Below are 23,098 nucleotides of genomic sequence, written 5' to 3'. Positions count from 1 at the left end.
AGTGTTTGAATTGTCTGGTGTCCAGTCCGACACTTCATAGCCACATGACTTCTGAATAAACAATGAACTGGCACCCTAAAGACTAGAACCCTTTAGGACTCAACCACTTAGGCTAAAATTACTAATCACTAAGCCTCATGCTAAGCTTAGATTTGCAATTAAGTCTCATCCCTTACATCCTTTACATAACTGAAATTCCGTTTGCAATACTTAAAGCAAGGCTCATACCAGAACCACCTTCTAATGCTATAGATTACTGTTAAAAACAATATTTTAACAGGACAGATGTTTGAACAGTCAGTACTTTTTCTTTTAAACAATTACAATTTCTATCATTACTTGCTACAAAAACATTATCTTCCATATACGACAGCATATATGAAGCTGTTCTATAGGTAGCTGGTATCCATATCAATGCCACTGCTTCTTTAATTCAATAGTAAGACAAGTGGGCAGAAAGGCGTTGGAGGGAGCTATTTTGATTCCTTTTTATCCTCTCTGTGCTTGCATGACACACTCATGGAGCAGACTTCATCACACAAATAGATTTGATCCGCATTCAATTCCAGACAGGCCTAGAATAAGGCATTTAAGAGGCATGATATTCAACGAGTAGACTTACATGATCATTTTCAATGTTTTGCAGCAGCCTTGGGTCATCAAATTCACATGATTCACTCGTGGAAGGAGGTAGCTGGCTGCAGAGCAAAACAAGTATATTCAAACAAGCGACAACATTGCCAACCTTAATACTTCAACTATTTTCTCAGGAAGCAAGTTTAAAAAACAAAATAAGACTCCAGTGCCCTTGAAAGTATTGTGAAAAGATCATGTAAGTAATGCAGAAAGTGCTAAAAACGAGCAGCAGCAAGAAACAGTTATCGTTGACAGTGTATTTGAGAAGATTCAAGTGTCAATGCACCTCCTGGGACAGATGTTGCAAAAACAGTTTTAAGCACACTTGAAATAAATGGATTTCAAACCAATTTGCTTATAAAACAGATCAAAAGTTCAATATCCCTAAGCTCCCTCCCTAGTCAGAGTTCTGCTTCACAAGTTGACCCTGGAGGATTTTAAGTCTGAGTAGTCCATATAAGTACCTGAAAGAAACTTCCACAGAACTGACTAGGAAAAAAATGTACAGGGAAAGAAAAGAAACAGCAATATATTGGAAGAAAAGAGGCACCAATAGAAATTACATCTCAGCAGAAGTAGCAACCTATCATGGTATCACCTTCCTAAAAGATGATAACAAAAACTATTTGTGTCAGTGGAGAAGCCCAGCTTAGCTCATTAAGCAAGTGCTCTTCTAACAGCATTCAGTGTTTACCTGTTTCTTGGGTGGGAACTCACTTCTTGCCTATATTTGCCACTCAACTCCATGTCAGTCCTCCCTGGCTCTTCCCCCTTTTCCTGATAATCAAAATGTGCTACACTGACACCTCTGTTACACCCCCGGGTTTTCACTCGTTACTATGGAATGGGACAGACCCATTACCTCTATTCATTAAAGTCCTGAATGAAAAGGAGTAGGATTCTTTTGACATGATACACCTATATACATCAAGCTCTCTCCCAGTTTGATTACTAAAACATAGCATTTTAATAAAGAAGTCCCTTTTCTTCCCCTTGTCATGTCTGAACTTAGTGATTAAAAAGAGTAACATCTAGTCTCTAGCTAGGGGGTAAGGTTAGCAGTTTACTTTTAACTTGACTGTCTACATTTATAAATAAGCACTGCATTAGCATCCAAGCCACCCCAACCGCTGCCTTTTCCTCACCCCCTTCGCACGCCATCTCTTTATGCAGAGAAGATCCATCATCACCCACCAGCTCTGCATTAGGCTCCCACTGAAAGACCATTTTACTCAAACACATTGCTCCCTTGGGCTTCTTCCAGCCCCAAACTGGAAAGTCTTTATATAGATTGTACCCACTTTGCTATACAGAGCACAAACATCCTGGAATATATTTACCTGAAGTCTTCTGATGAGCGTTCTCTTTCCAGCTCAGGAAAGTGACTGAGGGGTAGAAAAAGAAGAGAACATTTATTCCACTTTGGTAAAAAAAGAAAAAAAAAAAAAAAAAAGAAGATCAATGAGTCATTACACAAAAACATATGCTGGAACCATAGGTTCAGCTGTTCATACATCTGAATCAAGGTTTCTGCCTCTTGAGATATCTAATTTAGTTAGCATGAATTTCAAAGGTTAAGTTGCACAGAAAACTTAAGACTACCCATTTAAAACTAAGCAAATACAAAGATTTAGTATTCAAGACTCAAAAGGCCAAGTGCTAAGAAGTACTGGCATGACTCAAAGGGATCCTTTAGACAGAAGTAGAACAAAACCGTGAAGTAGATATACCTATACAAGGAATATTAAACTCTACAATTAGAGCTACACGATTCTAACAAAATCCTGATTCATCCGAACAAGTCACAGAAACATGACTAATAATTGCTACCCTTGGGCTGCAGCTTCTTCCCTCTTGAAAGGCCAGAGGTTATTTAGCACTTCTGCTTTTGTTTAAATTATGATCAGGTAAGTTAGGAAGTAAGTTGCCTTTACTTCATGTAAAGTACTCCACAGGTTTGACTTTCATAATTTGTGCTGCAGGACATGAAAATGAAAACTATTAATTAAGACCACAAAATACACTAAAATACAAACTGAAGAACAGAATGTTCTAATCCTTTTCCAGTATAAAAGTCTGTACCAGTAGTAAGCACACATTAAGCTAGAGAGTTTCTAAAAGTGTCATACCTACCCGTATGTCACTCCAGCAATACTACATTTCTTAAAGTTCATGATATTGCATGTTAGAGTGCCTGTTTTATCAGAAAACAGGTATTTCACCTGGAAGAAAAAAAAAGTCTAGTTTTCAACTTGTAAAGTTACAAAACTTAAAGTGGAAAACAGATTAAGAAACATATTACTCAATGTCACAATATTGGCCCATGCAGGCTTATTACAGGTTGGTTTGTCTACCAGATCCACAGAAAAATTATCAGGCAAGTTGTTCAATGGCATTAATTCTTCTTGATTTCTAAATGTAGAAAAGCTCAAATAGTAGGTATCAATTGCCAAGGCTCCAGAGTGGTCACTACAGATGTAGTTGGTTGTGCCAGCTGGACATTCAACAAATCTGTCAGCTGTACTGAAGTCAAAGAGCAAGACTGGAAATTAAAACAAAGACTATTAAGACTATTGAAAGGTCAATACAATTTAACACACAGAAGAAATTCCACGTTCCAAAGATCACTGAGAACGTGTCTGGGGTGCTTTTACCCCCATAAGCAGTAAAGTGCAAGAAATATGCTAGGGTATGTTCAACTGGTATCCTGTAGTCAAACAAAAGCTGCTTTTTCTGGTATCCAGTCATAAACAGTCCTCAAGTGCAAGACACAAAGCCACAGTCAGCAATGCCCAAACTAATAACCCCTTAATGGAACTAGTGACTTTCAGGTAGAACTTGGAGGCCACTCCAACACAGCAACATGACATCTTGGAGCATTAGCAGATTCAAGGTTCCCACCTGCAGTGGGCTACAACAGACCAAAAATAATTGCAGGTTAAATACCACCATCATATCTCTGTACCACGTATGATTTTCAACCAGCAACACTGGTGCTAGCATAGGAGTTAAACAATTTAAAGACCAAAATATTTTGCCTGGAGCTGAACAAGCTTTTCCTCAATAAATGCAATTCAGTTCAAGACAGTGCACTACACTACTAATTAGGTGATCCTTTAGCTGTGCTCCACACTGCTGCTTGAATACAGCATTGGGAATGGAGTTTATGTGAGTTAGAAGTCAAAGTGGGTACCCAAACATCTGAGGAACTTCAAGCCACTAGTAATTCTACACAAAACAAAAATTTTAAAGGCATCTGTGAACAGGTAATTCAATTAATGAATCAAAAAACTCAGTCTAGTTACACAGAATCACTAGCAAGTAATTTCTGAAAATAACATATGGGCCAAGAATATACATTATGTCATATATCTTCACTTCAAACAAAAATAGTGCCATAATTTAGAGGTTAAGGTCACATCAAAGTAATCTGAATACAAATCAAATTTAGCATTCCAAAGAAAAAGACAAATCAGCTTAAACAGGAAGAACATTGACTCCCACTCTGCTGAGCAGCACAAAAAAATTATGTACATTAAATGTATAAACATTGTCTTCAATACCAAATCACACAATTAGTAAGTTCATGAGGTTCAGTTAAAGACCTATGACTGATGGTCAAGGAAAAAAGCTAGGATTTCTCAATGGTACTACAAAACTCCAATAGCAACACTGTGTTTTCCAGTAAGCTTGTTTTGGGAAGCCCTTCTATTTTGAAGAAATGTCATTTGTAGAATAAACAAATCTACAACAACTACAAGTTGTTGAAAAACTAGATTCTTGAAGGAGCACAGAATAAATTATGAATAGAACTGTATTGTTTTAACCTCCATCTTCTGTGAAGCAATCAGAAACATCAAGAACTAAGAACACAGGCTGAGGCTGTTGGCCTCCTCTTAAGCCAAGCTTAGTTCTATACATTCTGTTGTGGTGTAGACAGTCACAAATGCAGATCATCTCCCCAACACCCTCGAGGAAAAAAAAGTCAGTTTAGAGCGAACACACAAAACAGTTTCAGTTCCCAAGCATAAAGCTGCCTATGTTAAATTTAATCCTACAGTATCTCATCATTTTACTTGTAAGACTCAGACTAATGACAAACATGTCCCATTAACCTGAGCCACGGAGCAATAGAGTAAAGCAGACTTGTACAGCTTGCTCTCATACCTTCCATCTTGCCAGAATAAATCGCTAACATGACACTGAAGAAAATGTTGTCTTACCTGCCCAAGTTCCTCATTAAGGTTTGAGGTTCTGGCCATTGCAGGTGTATCTGTCTCAGGGTAATACATATCTATGTCCTGAAATGAGAGCAAAATTAGACCTATATTATTAAAATTAAACACTGAAATACTCATTATTCTTTTAGTCAGTTCCAATTTGTTTTGACTGTCTTAATGCCATTAGTGGAGGTTCTGAAGGCTTTGACACAAACATCATCCCAGGATGAATATGGGTGCCTCCTTTCCAAAGCATACCTCCATACTACATGTACATGAGAAAAGCCAGATTTAACTAAAGATAGTTAACAAACTAGAGATGCAATGGAAAAAAAAAAATCACAGTACAGTAGGAAGTTTTAACAGGCATTAGCCATGCTAATCACATGTCTTCAATTACAACAATCAGTTGCTTTAGCCACATTTATGCCTGAAAAGACAATTTGAATGGTTTCATGAAATTAATTCCTTCTGTTACTACATTTTATTGTGAGTAAAAAAACCCAGCTGCTACACAAACCAAAGCAACTTCTCAGAAAAGCGTCTCTCCTACATCATAAGCAGCTCAGGGAACAGACATATTAGATCTCATTTACTTGTATTTTTAGGAACCTACTATATTACTGAAAGTCCAAGGATTAATGCATACCAGCACAAGGTATTCCTCTTGGGTTTGTTCAGCTTAAGAGACATCACTACAGTATTTTTGGTCCACAACTAGAGAAAAACATTTCTGAAGTCAAAGCTTGCCTCAACAGAGCAAGATGACTGTTTGGTTGCATAAGGCACCACCAACCTCTCTCCCTACAAAAATACGATCCATATCAGAGAAATTAAGAAAAACAAACCACAACAACCACCAAAGAAACCAAAAAGCAATATCACACCTTCAAATAAAGTCTAGTCTTTCCCTCTGCTGTGGCTGAGAGGAGATATAAGGTACTGAAGAGTTTTCAAAAGATAACTACTGAACATGAGTCAGCAGAGAGACCTCCTTCACCAAAACCTGACACTTCTTTCTCATCCCAAAGGCCTACAATACAAGTCATCATTTGCACAGGGGATATTCCTATGACTAAAGCTTTTAATTTCTGTGAAACACAGAACTGATACAGAATAAATCCTTTGAGCTTTCCCCTGCCTTTCCCAAAAGTTGCATCAGAAAATTAATTAAAAGTCTCAAAGATGTTAAGTGTTATTTTTTTTTTAAATGTCAACATCCAGAACCGAGATATATTCATTCTTGTTACTTACCCAATTTATAAAAAGAGCCTGAGTAAACTTGACAACTTCCAATGTCACCAGAAGGCTGATTGGAATAAGGTTGTTGTACAAGATTATAAATGTCAGCAGATTGTATCCAAAGTTGACAGACAGCATTTCTGTGGACCGAAAGACAAAGGACATGAGCAGACACAAGTCTGAGTGGTACAGGGACAGTATAGGGGCAATCATCTTTATGCAGTTGGCCTAGTCAGATTTAGCAGTGCTAAAATAATCAGCAAGTGTGTTGACATCTAGTATAAGGGCCTTTTTAATATTGATTTTAATAGTATATATATAAAACACCCACAGAACACATGCCTGAATACACAGCATATTATGCCAGGTGAAGAAGGGCAAGATTTGTGAGGCTATATATTAAAGAACAGAACACTTTCTGAAAAACTTTTGCTAAACAGATGGCGAGAAGTACAATATTTCCCACCATAATCCAAATTTAGAGATTTATCTGATGTGTCAACTGCCCAATTAAGAGCCACCAATATCACTAGTAATATAACTATCTTTCAGAAAGTGCCTACTTGTCTCAGTGGAGTTAGGAAACAAAAAAAAAAACACTAAAATTAATTCTGAAGTCTGACATCATTGTCAGAATTGAGAAGTTACCCACACTAAAGAAATCTAACAGAACAACCGATTGCTGAACAGACACCTAGTAAATGAACTAGGGCATCCTGCTTAAGCAAAGAAGCTGTTATTAATGGTGACAACATTGGGCAGGTTGCCTGAGTAAGTTTGCCATCACAACTGGTCCTAAAAGGGAAAGGAAAGCATTTACAGACAGCCAGCAGGAATGCACAAGGCTCAGCAGAGACAAAGGATGAAAGGTCCAGTTCATGGTGCTGCCCAGAGCCTCTCCTTGCAACCAAAGTCTCCACATTTGTATGCTCTTCACTTTCCTAGAAGCTTAGGGAGGCACTACAGTCAGCACACAGAACATCCAGCACAATGGGGTCAGAGCTCATAACTCAGGGTTTTCAGCATTACAAGTTAATTAAAGATCAAGGGAGACAACTAGGAGGAGACAGAACCCAGAGAAAATTGCTGAAGCCTAGTGAAGATCAGTCTGGACACAGGCACCTCCAAGTGTGAGTACATCCTAATTCCATATCTTTGGTAAGTTTACACTAAGTCAAAACTTGCTTGGTATTGAAACATTTTCCAATACAATTTTTACAGAGATTAGACATTTAACAAAAAATTAATATCTACCTGCATAACCTCAAAAAGTGTCTTTCCTGTGTGTGGCAGTTACAGAACTAATAGAAATTGTGCATTCAATTTACAAAAAGGCATCTATACAGACTATTATGTCATCCTAGTTTATTTCAAGTTGAACAGGTTTTATATTACAAGTTCAAGAGTTCATTTAATTCACCTTTTCCAGTATTGCTCCCACCACTGGAAGGCACAAATTTAAACCTACTCATTAAAAAACAACAGGGAGGGCAGGGAAGAAACTCTGAAAGTTGCTGACACCACTAGTAGAAGACATTACAACTACAAAAACCCAGAGTCAAAAATGAGGCATTTCCATGCTCTTCCTATGGGATTTTTTTCATTACTAACACAACTGCAACTCTTAAACTGCACAGTATACACTTGCCATCTGTTTTGCAATCATCAGCAGACAAGTCATTTGCAGTTTGCGATAACTGTTTTAAAATCTGCATCTAAAGATGCTTGTAACAACATTTTATAGCTAATGTAACCTCCTCAAAATGGAAGTCTATTGGAGAGCACTTCATTCTTCATGTCTGTCTTTGATATTGAACTAATAAGTTCAAGGACTGTGAACGAAATCAAACAAAACCCTTCAAATAAACACACTAAAATATCAGTTTTCTCACAACAAAATAACAGGAGTCAAAGACAGAAACTTTATCCAATAAATAAGAATCCTAACCATTTAGCATTTAAGTTTCCTATAAAAGAGCAGATCAGCATTTCTGACTGAAAAAAAGTTAAGAGAAATCCTTTGCAACTGTATAGAAGTATCAAGTTGAAGTCAGCATCATGAGACTGATACTGTCTATCATGCAGTCAGACACATGTAAGGCAGCAGTATGTGACCTCCTCTGAGAATAAATTTGGGTATGATAATATGGGTATGGTCGATTTGTGTATGGTATCTCCACAGAGATGAAAGAATGGGAACACCAGATATCCAGTAATAATTCCTGCCCCTCTTCTGTTTCTGCCCTGTTCCCTGAGTGGTAGCCCACTGATATTTACCTAACCTTTAGAAGGTTTTATTAACAGAAGCCTCACTGGCAAGTTCACTTACACCAGCCCATTCTCAGAAAAAAAAAAAAAGGTCATCAAAAAGCTAGCAAAGAGGCTTTGTTTCTTCTTTTTCTATTTCTTATTTTATGCATTCATTTAATGAAGCTAAGAGCCTGGTAGGCTCTACAGTCTGATACAGTCCTGGCTCAATGCCTGCATACTCACTGTTGGAGCCAAGGTACCAGACGACTTCGCCGTGTGTTCTGTTCCATAATAAGGCACCTACAGAACTCACAAGGGCCATTACCAGGAGAATACAGAACAAAACCAGGATCTGCATGTTGGTCACTTTCTCCACGTTTGATCTCTTCAGAGGTGCTTTGGTTGAATTCTAAACAGCAGCAGAAAAAGAAAAAAGAGCCTAGCAATGGCTTATACAAGATAAAATTGCAGAGGCAAACTCAGTCTTTATTTTCAGAGTCATTAAAGCACTTCCTGCCCATCTACTGTTGGTCAGCAGCAGTGAGCAACACATACATATTGCTGGTCTCTCCAGGCACTCCCTGCCATTAGGGTAATAGTAGTATTAACCTAATCAACTTCACGGTCTTTACTATGTCCTCAGCTGTTAAATCTCAGTTTTAAATGTCATCCAGCTACCAGATAAATCAAGATGAAAGTTAGTTCTTACATATTCAACTGCTTTCAAATACTTCAAGTAAGTGTTTACATATGTGCACATGCAAACTCAAATACAACAGTACCCTTGTATTCGTCAAGGCCTCCAGGTCTTTAACAGCTATAATGAGTCAAAGCATTTCATAAAATCGAATTAATAACAAGGAGAATACAGGAAAGATGACCAGCTTATATTTAAATCTCCTTAAAAACTTTACCTGCATGAGTTTTGTATCATGTCCTGTATACACAACAATACCCAAGACCCATTGAGTGTTTCTCAGTTGCGCACCCCTCAGCAAGATTTGGTCTGGCCCAACAGGAACTGGGCTGCAAAGCAAGAAGTATATCTTTCAATTCTTGGTAACACTCTAAGGACAGTAATTCTACCTTCAGACTTACACCCCAGTGGGAGGGGGGGAGGGGAAAAAAAAGAGGAGAAAGTAATACAATGACCTTAGATTGTCCACACAACTGAAGAAAGCACTGAAACCTCTCTAAGTCTACTTCCTGCTAAAGCACAGTAGGGCAAAGCTGATACAAGGGAGCTGTTCTAATTACCCAAAACTTGAGAACTTACGTGGCAGACATAAGCCTGTCTTGCACTTGACCTTGGCTACTACTTTCTTTCTCGCATCAAGGACAGAGAAGCATCACACTTGCAAAGAGACTATGTACTCCAACCACACTGTATCACATACACCAATACACAAGCATTTGGGAAAAACTGTATTACCCACATGATTTTAAGTGAGATGCAAATGATGATCTGCTGTTCTTCCATCTGTCACTACACAGCTGAGTTGCCCAAAGAATACAGGTTTTGTGAAGGAAAAGAGGTACAGCCAAATGAAACCTGTATGTTCCTACCGACCTTTCAAAATCTGTGAATTCAAGTACTAAGTACTTTTCTTTCAACAGCTGCAACAAATAAAAGTCACACTGATAAAGCCTCCAGATTCTGGGATCATTTTTCTATATAGATCTGACCTTGGTGCAGCCTTTGGCTCTATCTGGAAGGGACAGGTTTCTATTTCCTCTGTATATCTTGTGTAACAAGAAGGCCCTAAAAAACCCTATTATTTCCCCAACTCCTTCTCTTTACATGTATCTTTAAAAAAAAAAAATTCACCATAATTACAAAGAAACCAAGACTCCCACAACAACCAGAAGGCTCCATACAAAGACACAATTATATTATCTTATACTGGCAGATGCTCTGATTAACTATTATTAATTATTACTCTCCTCTTCCAGAGTAAAAATATGCATGTGCTCACTGTTACAGATTAAAAGAACAAAGCAAACGTTTTTCCAAACCAAGTGACTTTGGCCTTGTTGTCAAGTTAATACCTTTGGCCATCTAAGCGCAAGTTTCCAGTGAAGTCATAAAGATGACGGTTGGGTCCTTCACATTCTATCCTCCCAGATACTTTCATCAATTCTTCCCTGGACTGGAGACTAGCAGTTTGAGACAAGCCCTGCAAAGACCAAATCAAAAGAGATTGTCAAAAATTGTTATTAGAAGGCAACTTAGGAAAATGGTGTAAGGAAGATTTATTACGGACACATACGAACCTGCTAACAAGATCGATTTAAACTCTCTATACAAGATAGTTATATTTACCTACATGATCTCTTTAACCAAGAAAAAAGTTCCATCCACAAAGCACAAAGTTGCACACAAGCAAGAAGAAGCAGAAGAGAAGCAGTATAAACAGGCCTGGTTTTTCTCTTGAAGTATAGCTCCACTAATGTGTTATTGTTGCTAAATAGAGTCATTGCTAAGTGTAGTCTCTTGGGTCACTGCAGCCATTATGCTCCAATCCTACTCAAGGTTAATGATTCATCTGCCATGTAAGTGTAATCTAATGTATTGGTACTCCATCTCAGAGTACATGTACAGTGCTCCACTGCTTTTCACCTATAAACAGAGGGATCCATTTCATGTTTCTTTTGCCAGAATTTGACGGCAGCACTGCAAGCCAGAGCAAGGCCATATTTTTGTATTTTAACCATGAGTCCTGAAGCAAGTAAGATCTTACAGAAACTCAAGACCTGACCTTTTAGGCAGAACTGCAACAGTAAATCACCTTTCTACAAATGCAGGAAAGAGATAGCAAATATACAGATTTTTAAAAACAAGTAATCTGTGTTTCAAAATCCGAATCTAAATTTTTTAATGAAAAAAGGAAGATTCTTAACTATTTCTAAACACTATAATCAACAGTGTTGATTATAATCAAATGAAAAAGATCCACACACATTCCACTAGTTACTGCAAATTAACTTAAGCATGTAAAAGGTCCTTCTCAGCTTCTGCCTCTGCATAATGCTCCTAGAACGGCACTTGTGACAGAAGAAACTGCACCTCTCATCACAAGCACTGCTGATATTCTTTTTTATGTACAGGACTTAAATCCCACTTACTGGACCTTTGGCAAAACATAACAGAGGTCTGCTTGTCTTTGAGGGCTTAAAATACTTGCTCCAGATTAGTTTCTGTACACTTGTATAGGATGCACTGTTGCTTGGGTTTGTATCTGTTGAAAAGGCAGCTTACAGCCACCTGAAAAGAGATCCCTTTTTAAAAAAAAGTACTTGTATTGTTGTCAGTTAAGGTAGATGCTGCTTCATAGCTAATATTAAATACCTAAATGAAAAAAAATCAAATATAAAATTCAATTTGTTTTACCTGTCGTATTTTAAGATTCGTCTCCCCATCGAGGTTAGCTGTTTCAATATAGCACATGGCTTGTGGTTCACTGGAAGGAGCATAAAATTTTCAATATTAAATCTCAGTACTTCTTGTATATTGCTTTTGTACTAATACAGTTCACAAGAGACTTTTCCAATATACTGCAGAAGACAGAAAACCATATTGGTGGTATCCAACCATGAAAGAGTCAGCTGAAAGTACATATTTAACAGAGATGTCTTTGGATAGGAACAGGGTAATACACCAAAGTACAGAGAAAGACAAGTCTAAATCAGAGGGTTAGTAAGAATTTAACAAGTAATGATAAACTTAGATGCCTGAAGTGGATTATTTTGAAATGCAATCCATAAAATTTATTCAGATTGCAAGAACCATGGACAAAATACCAAGTATCGAACACTATAAAAGGAATATATTGGGATGAAGAGGGTAATGCTCTCTGCTATTGAATTCTGTCTGTGAGTTGAACACACAAAAGACCACGTCTGCAAGGTCACCTTAAAGTTGAGAGGCTTGTGAAGGTTCATCTGAAGTCAGTGCTAAAACAGCTTTTTTTTAAGCATCAGAAAAAGGTTCATTGAGATTAAGATTGAGGGCTGTGACCTGCATCTTCCAAAGATGTTTCTGCCCTTAGTGATAGCAGCACAAAGAGCTGAATTTTCCATTAGATAAGCTCTTATCTACATCTAACATGAAGGGGCTCTGCATGAGTAGCACCTTTGATAAGGAAGAGTACTTCTAACAGTTCTTTTCCTGACATACCACTCAAGATTTAAAAATTTTGTATGGAACCACCAAAACTATTTTTTGCCAGTTGTCTTCTCAGGCTGCTAGGGAATATCAGTTTCCTGTCTGGATTCAAACAAGTGCTTCTTCAGCATATCACTTCCAATATTCTTGATACATTACTAGTTTTCTTCCAAAGCAACAAACTGCTTTAACAGCAAAACTACTCAATCAGCAGAAGAGTCAGTAATAAAGGCTCCTTAAGACAAAAATAATTAAGAAATGGATAGGTACATTTGTAACACAGTAAGAAACTAGATTATTCTGTCCACATTTTTCTTTTAAAAAAGTACAGTTAGAGTCTGTTCTTTGTCTCCTCCTATACGAGCAACCTGAACCCAAGAAAAGACACTGATGAAGTCCAGCTTGATTCCAATTTTACCTCTGCCAAATACCTTATCTACTACAGCTGACGTGCTTAGGTCAGGAGGTAGACCTTTTGCAATACAGTTCCTCTCATTTCTACAGAAATGTGGAATTGTTTCCATACAAAGTTGCATTTGGATTCAAATGGTTTTTTCCTTCATGTAAATTTATTCTTTACATAAAATTCATTTGATGTCACCTTTTTTCCTATGTGGAAAAAGAGTCAAGATAAAAACAGTTCTTTGTTTCACCTCTGACAATCAGCTCAGACACAGAAGATCAACACACAAGCACAAGATTCAAATCCTTCAGAGCATGCAGAGCTTTCTGGTGAACTGAGGACACTTAGTACGGTCATTTAAAGGAATCATGAGAATAATACCAATCGTAAAGCAGCATTGCCATAGAAATTGCTATTTATATCAAGCAAAGCTTCTCCCAAATTAACATGCCTTGGGTTAAATTCTCTAATTATTATGTGGTTATTAATGACAGCAGGTTAGCTGAACAGAACAGTAGACTAATGTAGAACAAAAAGCTGACCCAAACAAGAAATATATCAGAGGGGTTTTTTAGTGTAACGTATTAGAGAAGTTCTTTAGTAGAATATTCTTCATTGCTGAAATAGAAAATTACTGATGTCAAAGTTTAGCTTCACTGCATATTAAGGTTGACAACTGCTTATTTGAAGTTTGATGTCTGTTTTAAAAAAATACAATACTGTGTACCACGGAATGAAGATGTCTCTATCCTTCATCATGTGACAATTTAAGAAGACTGAGTTCTACATATAGCTTTGAAAAAAATGAAACCTCTCAGAAACAGTACAGACAAGAAGAATGGAGCAGAAAATAGAGAAGCTTGAAAAACAAATTCCTTTAAAAGTTGGGTTGGGTAAGAGAACTGTAACCTACAGACTAGAGCAACCTACAGCCACTGTTGAAAAGCACACAGACAGGAGAAAATTATGGAGAACAGCAAGGTGTCATAAGACTTATCTATTAGAAACATGTTTAAGAACAGGCACTGTGCTACTGTCTGCTATTACCGTCACAATATTGTGTGATGTTGTCTTATGTTTAAACTTCATCTGTCTAAGCAGACTATGGTCTTGATTTGGCTTGAAGTTGTTCTACACAATACAGAATCTAGATCAGAAGCCAAGTACCGCTCAAATGCTTTTAGGAACTAAGAGACCTAGACAAATTAGGGGTCTAGGAAACCACCAACCATATGAAGTTTAACTAAGGTAAGTGCCAGATTCTACACCTGGGACAGAGCAACTCTGGATATATGTACAGACTGGGGAATGAGACACTGGCAAGCAGTGCCATGGAAAGGGACCCCAGAGTCCTGGTCAATAACAAGTTAACCATGAGTCAGCAGTGCCCTGGCAGCTGTGAGGGCCAACTGTGCCTGGCGGGAGGGAACCAGGCAAAGCATCACCAGCCAGTAAAAAGGAGGTGATTGTCCAGCTCTGTTCTGCACTGGTGAAGCCACACCTCAAATCCTGCATGCAGTTTAGGACACCACAAGATAAGAAAGATATAAAGATATTACAGAGTGTTCAAAGGAGGGCAACAAAGATGGCGAAGGGCCTTGAGGGGAAGCTGTATGAGGAGCAGCTGAGGACACTTGGCTTGCTCAGCCTGGAGAGGAAAAGATTGAAGGGAGACCTCACCATGGTCTACAACTTCCCCACAAGAGGAAGCAGAGGGGCAGGCACTGATCTCTTCTCCCTGGTGCCCAATGACAGGACCCAAGGCAAAAGCACAAATCTGTGTGAGGAAAGATTTAGGTTAGCTATTAAAGAAACATTCTTCACCCACTGAAGAGGGTGACTGGACACTGGAACAGGCTTCCCAGGGAAGTGGCCACAGCACCAGCCCTGACAGAGTTCAAGAAGCATTTGAACAATGCTCTCAGGCACATGGTGTGATTCTTGGTGTGCCCTACCCAGGACTTGGATTTCTATGATTCTTGTGGGTGCCTTCCAATTCAGGATATTCTAAGACCAAGCTTCATTTGTCAGCATATCTGAATGAAAAGTGGTCCCATAGTTCAAACTAAACCAAGCAGGACTCAACAGGCTATTTGCTACCATGTCAGAGATTGGCCATATGTGCGTTGTACCCAAGACAAGCGGTAAACAAGGCAAAAAGCTATTTTGTTATTTGATGCCAACAACACTAGCCTTTTAGATTTATAATTTAAAGAGAAAGCATTCCTGAGGGGAAGGAAAATATGCTGAACACTCTGGAATTAACTGGAAGGAAACTTAAGCTTCCTTAATTAAGTGGAGGGATTCTCAGAAGGCCATAGAGCCACTGACTGCATGAAGCTTGTGTAAAGGACCTTCAGTCTTCCAATAAACTCATCAATACATAGTATTATGTACCTGTAATGCACAGAGCGAAGTCTTGAAGAAGCCTTCTTTTTGAAGAGCCTATCTACAATGATACATGAATCATTGCCTAGTAAAGCAGTGTTTTGACATTGCTGAAATTTCATTTTAGATGTGGAGTAGAATTAGTGCCATCTGATGTCTGGTTTTATTAATAGCAAATACAGAGACTTAAGTCCTCTGCACCTCAGTTCATCAGACACATCATTTCCACACCCATTCTGGATACCTGGTAGATATAATGATCATGTCTGCTGGAAGATGTTGCCCATTGGTGACCTTCACAATATCGCCTACTGCTACCTGTGGTCAGGAGTACAGTAGCATGGAAAAGAAAAACAAACAGTTTGCTTGTCTGGAATGTTAGTTTGTTATTTTCTTTCACCCAGTCAGAAGAATAGCATCATGCACAGAACAGCTAGAGACAGTGCTTTTGAAAGTCAGAGTACTTTTCACTGCAATTGTTAACTTCTGTGGCTTATATTTAATAAAACTTAGTTTTTTCTTTAATTCTGCCATTATCCAAATTTAAGGGTTTTAATTTAGTCTTATTTAACATAATGAAAACTTTGCCACTAGGGGAAAAAAAAAAATCCATCTTTAAACTTCACCTCAAGTATCAAGAGTTTCTTCTACTCATACTCTACATTACTTACCCACCCAATCCTCACTATCATTTTCCCTTAATTCTCCATAGATACACTGCTTGTACTAGCCACGAGCAAGTAGTATCATCTCTACAGATATATAACATAATCCAGTTCTTCCCTGACATAGTTACATGAGATATGCAGAGTTCAGAACTCTAGAATACTGAAGGCCCAAGACTTTACACCACCTTTAATTAGTCACATGCATGGGACTTTCATTCTAAAAAGAATCAAGTAGCACTCTCAAAACAGTAAAACAGGTTTGCCTGATGAGCATCAGGCTGCTTGGTGCCAATGCACTGCTGCAAGTCTGAAATGGGCTTAAAATACTTCTAATACATTAATTTTTACAAATTGAAACAGATGGCATGTTTGAACAAGCAGATTCATTAGTTTTACTCTGATCCCACTGAAAATAAATTTCCTATCAATTTCAGCACAAAAAAAAAATAAATCAGAAGTCTGCCTTAAAGTGATCAAAGTGGTTAGCACAGAACTGTTATTCCCTGACAATAAATGCAGGTCTGGACAATATGCAGATACAGTCACAGGTCGATTCAGGAAGTGCTCAATGCTATTTAAAAAAAAACAGATTCCAGGCTTAGCTTTAAGATCAATTTACCATCTTTTCTACAAAAATAGGACATGGAACAGCATGAATAGGAACCAACACAAGCCACCACAAACCCTGGCAATCTTTAGTTTCTACTATAGTCTAACACTTCAGCAAGATTGCTTTTAGGTGTCTTGAGACTGATGTCATTTCCCAGAGGTTTTAACAGGGGGCATGTTCTCCTCAACTATTAGCTAAGAGGGCTAATTTTATCCTTTAAAAGGCATTAAGAGCCACAATTAGATCGATATATCCTAAGGCATTTCAGCAACTTCCAAGTCCTAGAGACAAAGCTCACCAGATCCTTGCAGAGGGCTTCACAGAACATTGGTCCCAAGTGCCTCAGTAGCAGCAGGGCTTGTGTTCCTTATTTGAACAAGCAGCTTACTAATTAGTCTCAAAACCTGGGAACCTTTTAGCACAGGCAGCAAAGTAAGACTCTTTTAGACTTGCAGGAGAGGTACAGTATTGCAGTGAAAGTTACTCTTCTAGATGTTGACTACAAACAAAATACTCTCTACAGTTTACATATTAACTACACAAGCAAAACCACAATGGTTCATTAGCATTTGACTGTAACACAGTATTAGGTTTTAAAGATGGGTACTCAGGTGACTTGCTCAGGGTGATTTTGACTACTGCAACAGAAGGGATCCCTCCCACCAGCCCCATCCCAAGAGACAGAAAACTCTCACATCCTGCACATTAATTCTAAGCCTCCGAATTCATTTTGGCAAGAGTAATTCTTCAATAGGTACTTTTATTCCCTCCCATCCCCAGGTTTTATTTACCTCTTTCCACATAATGTTCTGCCACATCCCATTTCTTAGAACTGGAAAGAAAGTTTAAAGTTACATTATAGAATAAATGGCCACAATTCAGACAAATTTCAAAACAACTACATCAGCAGTAGCAAACACTGACCAGAACAGGAACTAACAGATCAGAGCTGTACTTTTCAGAAGCTGAGACAATACTTTTGTCTACAGCTGTAAGCACATGAATCCAAGAACAAGGAAGAATCTACCCTTCATATTTATATAATTTTTATCCCCTGTTAGACAACAGTTGGTGGCCTGATTTCTTCTTGGCATTATTTCACGCTAACCTGCAGATGGGCAGCATTGTTTCTTGTGGGAAGTCACCTTCCTTCAAACAAAGGAAGGTGACTGTCAACTGCCCACTGTCAACAAGTATTAGGAAGCATCTGTGAATGACTTACCACAGAATTTTCGCTTCTCATCTTATTCCTGGCATTTTACTCATAATATTTTGACTCTGACACATCCACCTTCACTACCATTACCAAGGGCCCATGTAAGGTTGAGTCTTAAATGCCAAGCAGGCTCAAAGCCCTGCTGAAAACAAATGACCAAATTCAGCAGAAGGAAAATCCCAGCTGTTGAAGTTCACATTGAAATTTTTGGGTTGCAATTTTGCACCTTCTATTGTGCTTAACTCCAAAGGACAGAAAAGGACAGGTCTGCTCTAGAATACTTACAGGATAAAATTGATAAATTATTAATTGTCAAAAGGTACCTGGTTAAAATAATTAAGGACAAGTACCTAAAAAAACTGTTCCAACTCAAAAAGAGTTTCAATATAAACCTTCTATCTAACACTTTCTAAGACTAAAACCCAGTGTACTGGTGTTCCAGATCTAGGACTTAATGCTGTCACTCACACCTAGACATGTAGGGCCATTTCAAGTGCGGCTCCTGAAGGGTAAGCATCTCCCATCAGACTTGTGCCACAGTTTGCTAGCCCTGTGTGTTTCTACTATTTAAGTGCACCCCATATAGCATTAAATGCTCATGACTTAGTTCTGTTATTTGACAATGGGAGGACCAATACATCAGAACAGTTATTACTGAGCCCTCTACATCTATGCAATGTGCTGCTCAGAGGCTTCGTATGGATTACAACTACTCTGGTTTGATTCAACATCATCTCCATATACAAACACGTGAAGCCACCAAAGATATGAAACACTGGCTCAGAGCCTAAAAGGCTCCATCTCCTAATGGAAACTTACAGTGCTCACCTAGAGCAGAACTTTCAGTTTAGTTTGCTCCAAAGCAAATTTAATTCCTACATACCAAAGCCACTCTGCAAAGCAAACCAATGTTTTCCATGGTAAATTTAATACAGCGAAGGCCTTTTGAAGATACACCACTACTCTAAAAAACCAAACATGAAGATAAATGAAAATCCTACATAAATGCTGCTGAAATAAGCAACTGGCCTTTACAGGCAGTGGAGCTCAGGACACAACCAAGCAGAGAGCAGGTGTCTACTTCTCAGTGAGTTCAACTGCTCTCTGTACTGAGTGCATTGATTAGATATCACTCGGCTATAAGAGGAACCTAAAGGCACACAGAGAACCTAAATATAATTCATCTTAATCCCACTCTGAACCTAAATTAGCTTTTCATTCTGATAATACACGTCTCAAGGATGAGCTCTTCAGCCTTCCTCTTAAGAAGTACAAGGATATGGTTTTAAGTATCAGATGGAAAATTTATTTTGAGTATTCAAATGTAAAAAATAAAATCTGAACTAAAGTAATTTTTCAAGTGATTAGTTCAACTTAGCTCCATTAGAATACTTTGTTTTCTTTAAGGCTGTCTCTCCACAGTAACCGTGATAAACTTCGCTTGAAGTGTTTGTTATCAGGTGTTCTCTAGCTACAAATGAATTACAACTGGCTCTGTAACCTTAGAAAGGACCACCTTCCTTATTACCTATAACAAGGACTGTTATGCTACACGAACTTAATTGCCAATTTGCAATGACTAATAAATACAGTGTTTGAAACAAGTTTCAAGTGTATGCTTGAAAGATGTTTCAAGCACTTAAAACATCTCATAGAGACTCTTTTAGAGAAATTATCTCGGAGAACTGGTAAGGCAATGCTTTTTGATGAAGATACAAACTTAATGATCAACCCAAATTTTCAAGCACCAAATTCACTTAGAGTAACAGGCATAATGTTTGCAGGACTATCTGAAGCATAGAGCTAACAAGTTGTTCACTTCCCCATGTGTTCCTCTATCTTTTTGATACTTCAGGTACATGTGTTTGGGAGGAAGGGGCTCTACTCAGAGTTCAAATCCCTGTGTTCCTGTTTCACCTGCAGATCTGCACAAAGGAACAGAAGAGAAGCTGTCACGTGGGAACATGGACCTGCCTTATGGCATGGGCCAATCACAGCGTGGCCATTGATAAGCTCTACCTATTTTCTGTACAGGTTTTCGGTTAAGGGAGATGAAGAAAATCAAAGTGATGTCTTCAGGTACAGAGTACCAATGAGTGTTAATACATTAGAGATACTCACAGGCATTCAGTAGATATCAGTGTTAAAATTTATTTCAGTGACACTTCAGGAAAGCAAAGCTACAAAATTCCCAGACTTCTTATGTTTTATGGACAGCAGCACTTACAAAAATGACTTAAAATTCTTTTGACACCAACTTGTAGTGTTTCAGGGGGTTGTTGGCTTTTTTTTTGGGGTGGGGGGAAGGATGGAGTCTGGCAGAGAAGAAAATTGCTTCATTTTCTCAGAGGACCTGAGAACTATACACCTTTGGACAACCTTGACATTACATAAACTTATAAATTCTAATAATCCCCCCAATGCCTCACCCTTAAGTGCCAGACCCTTAATGATCAGCCTAAAACATTCTGCAAAGTAAAATCCTAACATATCCTAAAATACAGGTAACTACCAAATCCACAAGACATGCATTTCCCACCATCAGGACTGTTAAAACAACAGAATTGTTCAAAAGTAAGTATTCACTATTTGCACTTTAAGTATTTAAAGAGTGTTTAGTCTTACCTATTGTTTTCTTTTTATTCACTGCACTGTCTGCCTTATGCCTTTTCTGCAAGGAAACGAAACATTTATTACACCTCATTACACTTCATTACAAATTCCAAAACCATTAGAGCTAAAACAAGACAAACTGCAAGATGATACATTGGGTCATTTCTGCCTTTATATTTTTGTTATTTTTGTTATTAGTTTGCTTTTGGTTTTGTTTTTTTGTTGGGGGTTTTTTTAAGCCACACAGATCATCCAAGTCTACGTGGCTTATAAAATAGTATAATGTAACTTCAAACTGAGAGTACCCATGTTGGAAGTCAGGCTCAAACCTGTATCAGTGGTAAAAAAGTATGTCTCAAACCAGTTTTCTGGAAGAAAAAAGGAACAATAAGGAGCACTATATTTAGATGGCAGTTGTACTACACATTCTATGTGCTGTTGTTTAGACTGATACCTAAATAATTTTATTCATCAGTACTTTGCAAGCAGAAAGACCTTTTTCTGATAAATGGTATCCAAGTATGATAGTGCAGATTTTCCCCAAAACAGGATGCTCTGTGCTCAGGTTGCTTGCCTCCTCCCTGCCTGCATTTTCAAGACCATCTAAAAAGGCTACATATTTGTCAGGACTCCAGCATCGCACACTCAGTGTCTTTCTAATAAAAACATGAATAAGCAAGTTTGAAGAGGTAAAAAACAAGCATCCTGATTTCTACTGTTTTCTTTTTCATCAAGTGTAATGAAAATATTTATCTCAGTGGGCTACAGAAATTCTAGTCAAGTTCAGAGCTTTTGAAGTCAAAAGGATCTTTTGCAGCTGTTAAGCAATGACTCAAGACTACAGAGATGCATGGCTTTATGGCATCTTATAGCTTTTTTTTTTTTTGAAACATGAGCACAGCCTTCCCCATAACCATACTCACGTAGTCTTCTATGATTTCTTTGATGCCAGCAACTGTTAAAATAAATAGCAATGGCACCAAGGTGGTATACCTTCCTGTTGGAGAGACATCTGGAATTTGCTGTGAACAGAGGGAAAAGAGATACTCATTTTATATTTGTATTTAAAATTAATTTCCAGTAAATTAGAATTTTCTGTAAAGCTCTCAGAAGAGAGAACACAGAGCTTGCTGATTTGTTCCTGACTGCCACCCAATTTCAGTGGGCAAACTAGCCTAAGGTCTCAGTAGGTTTGAAGAAACAATACCATAACAGTTACAAGATACAGTTGCTGTAACCTGCCTTTTATTCTATTTCTCTTCACAAGAAAAGCGTTCAAGTGATGCAATTCACATGGAAGTAGGGATAACCCGAACTATCTAAAAAGCAGTTTCACAAGAATTCACACATTCTGTTCTCACTATGGTCAACAGTTCCATGTTTTAAGACAATACTTATTTTTACTTCATAAGAAAAAAAGGAGCTTGACTTCACAAACTACTTCAAAAAGAGTATCTAAATTGTCTTCCAGTTTCAATTATCTAACACCTACCTAATTAATATGACTATTAAAATATGTTTAAGAATTTATTTGCAGTTAAGAATAATAACTGAAATAACTTGTATTCCCTTACTATTTCAATTTATAAACAAGACAAAGCAATAAAACAATACCTGCAATAAGGCAATGAAGAGGAAGAATGCATTTGCAGCTTTTCTTATCTGCTCATACAGGAATCGAGGTAGAAATGTCACCACACTGTACTTGGCTGTGCTGCAGGTTAGAAAATTTTCATCTTAGTACTTCATCAGAATATCACAGATCATGACTAAAAAGCTGGAAGTAGTCTTCTAAAAGCCAGCATTAGAAAGTAATTAAAAGATAACAAAGTAAAGGCATATTCAGAACATGGAGGAAATAAGTTGTTTCTGTTATGATAAAGAGCTGTACCAAACAAAAGAGCTATCACAGACCCAAAAGGCTGACAGTTCCGCTCTCATCACCAGTACCTCTATTATCAGATGAACTAACAGAGAATTTACAATCTATACAAACTTCAGCACCATGAACAGGCAATCATTCATCTCAGTTACGAGCACTTGATCAGGTACTTACCCTTCATCAAAACATGGAATTTAAGTGCTGGAGGAGACAAAGTCAAATACGAGAGAAATTCTACAGTGCCATTTTTAAAATGCCTCACTTCCTAGTTCAGAACCACTCTACACTCAGCTACAAATAATCCTTCAGAACAATACTCACTTTTTCAGATTAATTTTTTCTGGGTTTTTTCCCCTATATTTTACATATATAAGTATTGTAACAAACATATATATGTAACACTAAAACATAACTACTATTTCTTCTACCTTAAAACAAAAACATACTACACTAGACTTAATCATCTGTGTCATCTATGTAACTTCTTCTACTCTTCACATCAAATCCACAATGGGCATGAATACAACTTCAGAAAAAAAGTCTCCAAGATGACATGATGATGATTTAACCATTCCATTTTCAAATTACAGCAAGCCACCCATGCTGCCAAGTTACCAAAACAAACCTAAAAGAGATTAAGATTCTTGATCTTGCAAAGTCCTCACTCTCTGAACACATTACTTACAACCCATTTATCTCCATACTTTTTCGAGACAGTGCAAGGAAACACCATACTGCAGAACCTGTCTGAGCTGTGCAAGGGACCAAGTCTATCCAGTAGCACAAGGAAAAAATATTTTTAGAG

The 23,098-nt window shown here is 37.8% G+C and overlaps 1 protein-coding gene across 5 annotated transcripts in view; it reads right to left on the bottom strand.

The window, feature by feature from the left end:
- ATP8A2 (ATPase phospholipid transporting 8A2) overlaps positions 1-23,098 on the bottom strand; it is a 318,786-nt gene that overhangs the window by 251,295 nt on the left and 44,393 nt on the right. For all 5 annotated transcript variants that reach the window (XM_032678118.1, XM_032678117.1, XM_032678121.1 and 2 more), the window contains 14 exons: positions 22,026-22,125; positions 21,335-21,433; positions 20,424-20,469; positions 17,374-17,414; positions 15,549-15,622; positions 11,740-11,809; positions 10,398-10,525; positions 9,263-9,374; positions 8,592-8,757; positions 6,111-6,238; positions 4,860-4,937; positions 2,770-2,858; positions 1,977-2,021; positions 623-698 (listed from right to left, as the gene is read on the bottom strand). In XM_032678118.1, coding sequence (XP_032534009.1) covers positions 623-698; positions 1,977-2,021; positions 2,770-2,858; positions 4,860-4,937; positions 6,111-6,238; positions 8,592-8,757; positions 9,263-9,374; positions 10,398-10,525; positions 11,740-11,809; positions 15,549-15,622; positions 17,374-17,414; positions 20,424-20,469; positions 21,335-21,433; positions 22,026-22,125 — 1,252 coding nt within the window. The remainder of the gene's footprint in view (positions 1-622; positions 699-1,976; positions 2,022-2,769; positions 2,859-4,859; positions 4,938-6,110; positions 6,239-8,591; positions 8,758-9,262; positions 9,375-10,397; positions 10,526-11,739; positions 11,810-15,548; positions 15,623-17,373; positions 17,415-20,423; positions 20,470-21,334; positions 21,434-22,025; positions 22,126-23,098) is intronic.

This window comes from Chiroxiphia lanceolata, chromosome 2 (assembly GCF_009829145.1).
Source record: "Chiroxiphia lanceolata isolate bChiLan1 chromosome 2, bChiLan1.pri, whole genome shotgun sequence".
Classification (NCBI taxonomy): Eukaryota; Metazoa; Chordata; class Aves; order Passeriformes; family Pipridae; genus Chiroxiphia; species Chiroxiphia lanceolata.
The sequence above is the reverse complement of the archived record's forward strand: the minus strand, read 5'-3'. Positions and strand labels throughout refer to the sequence as shown.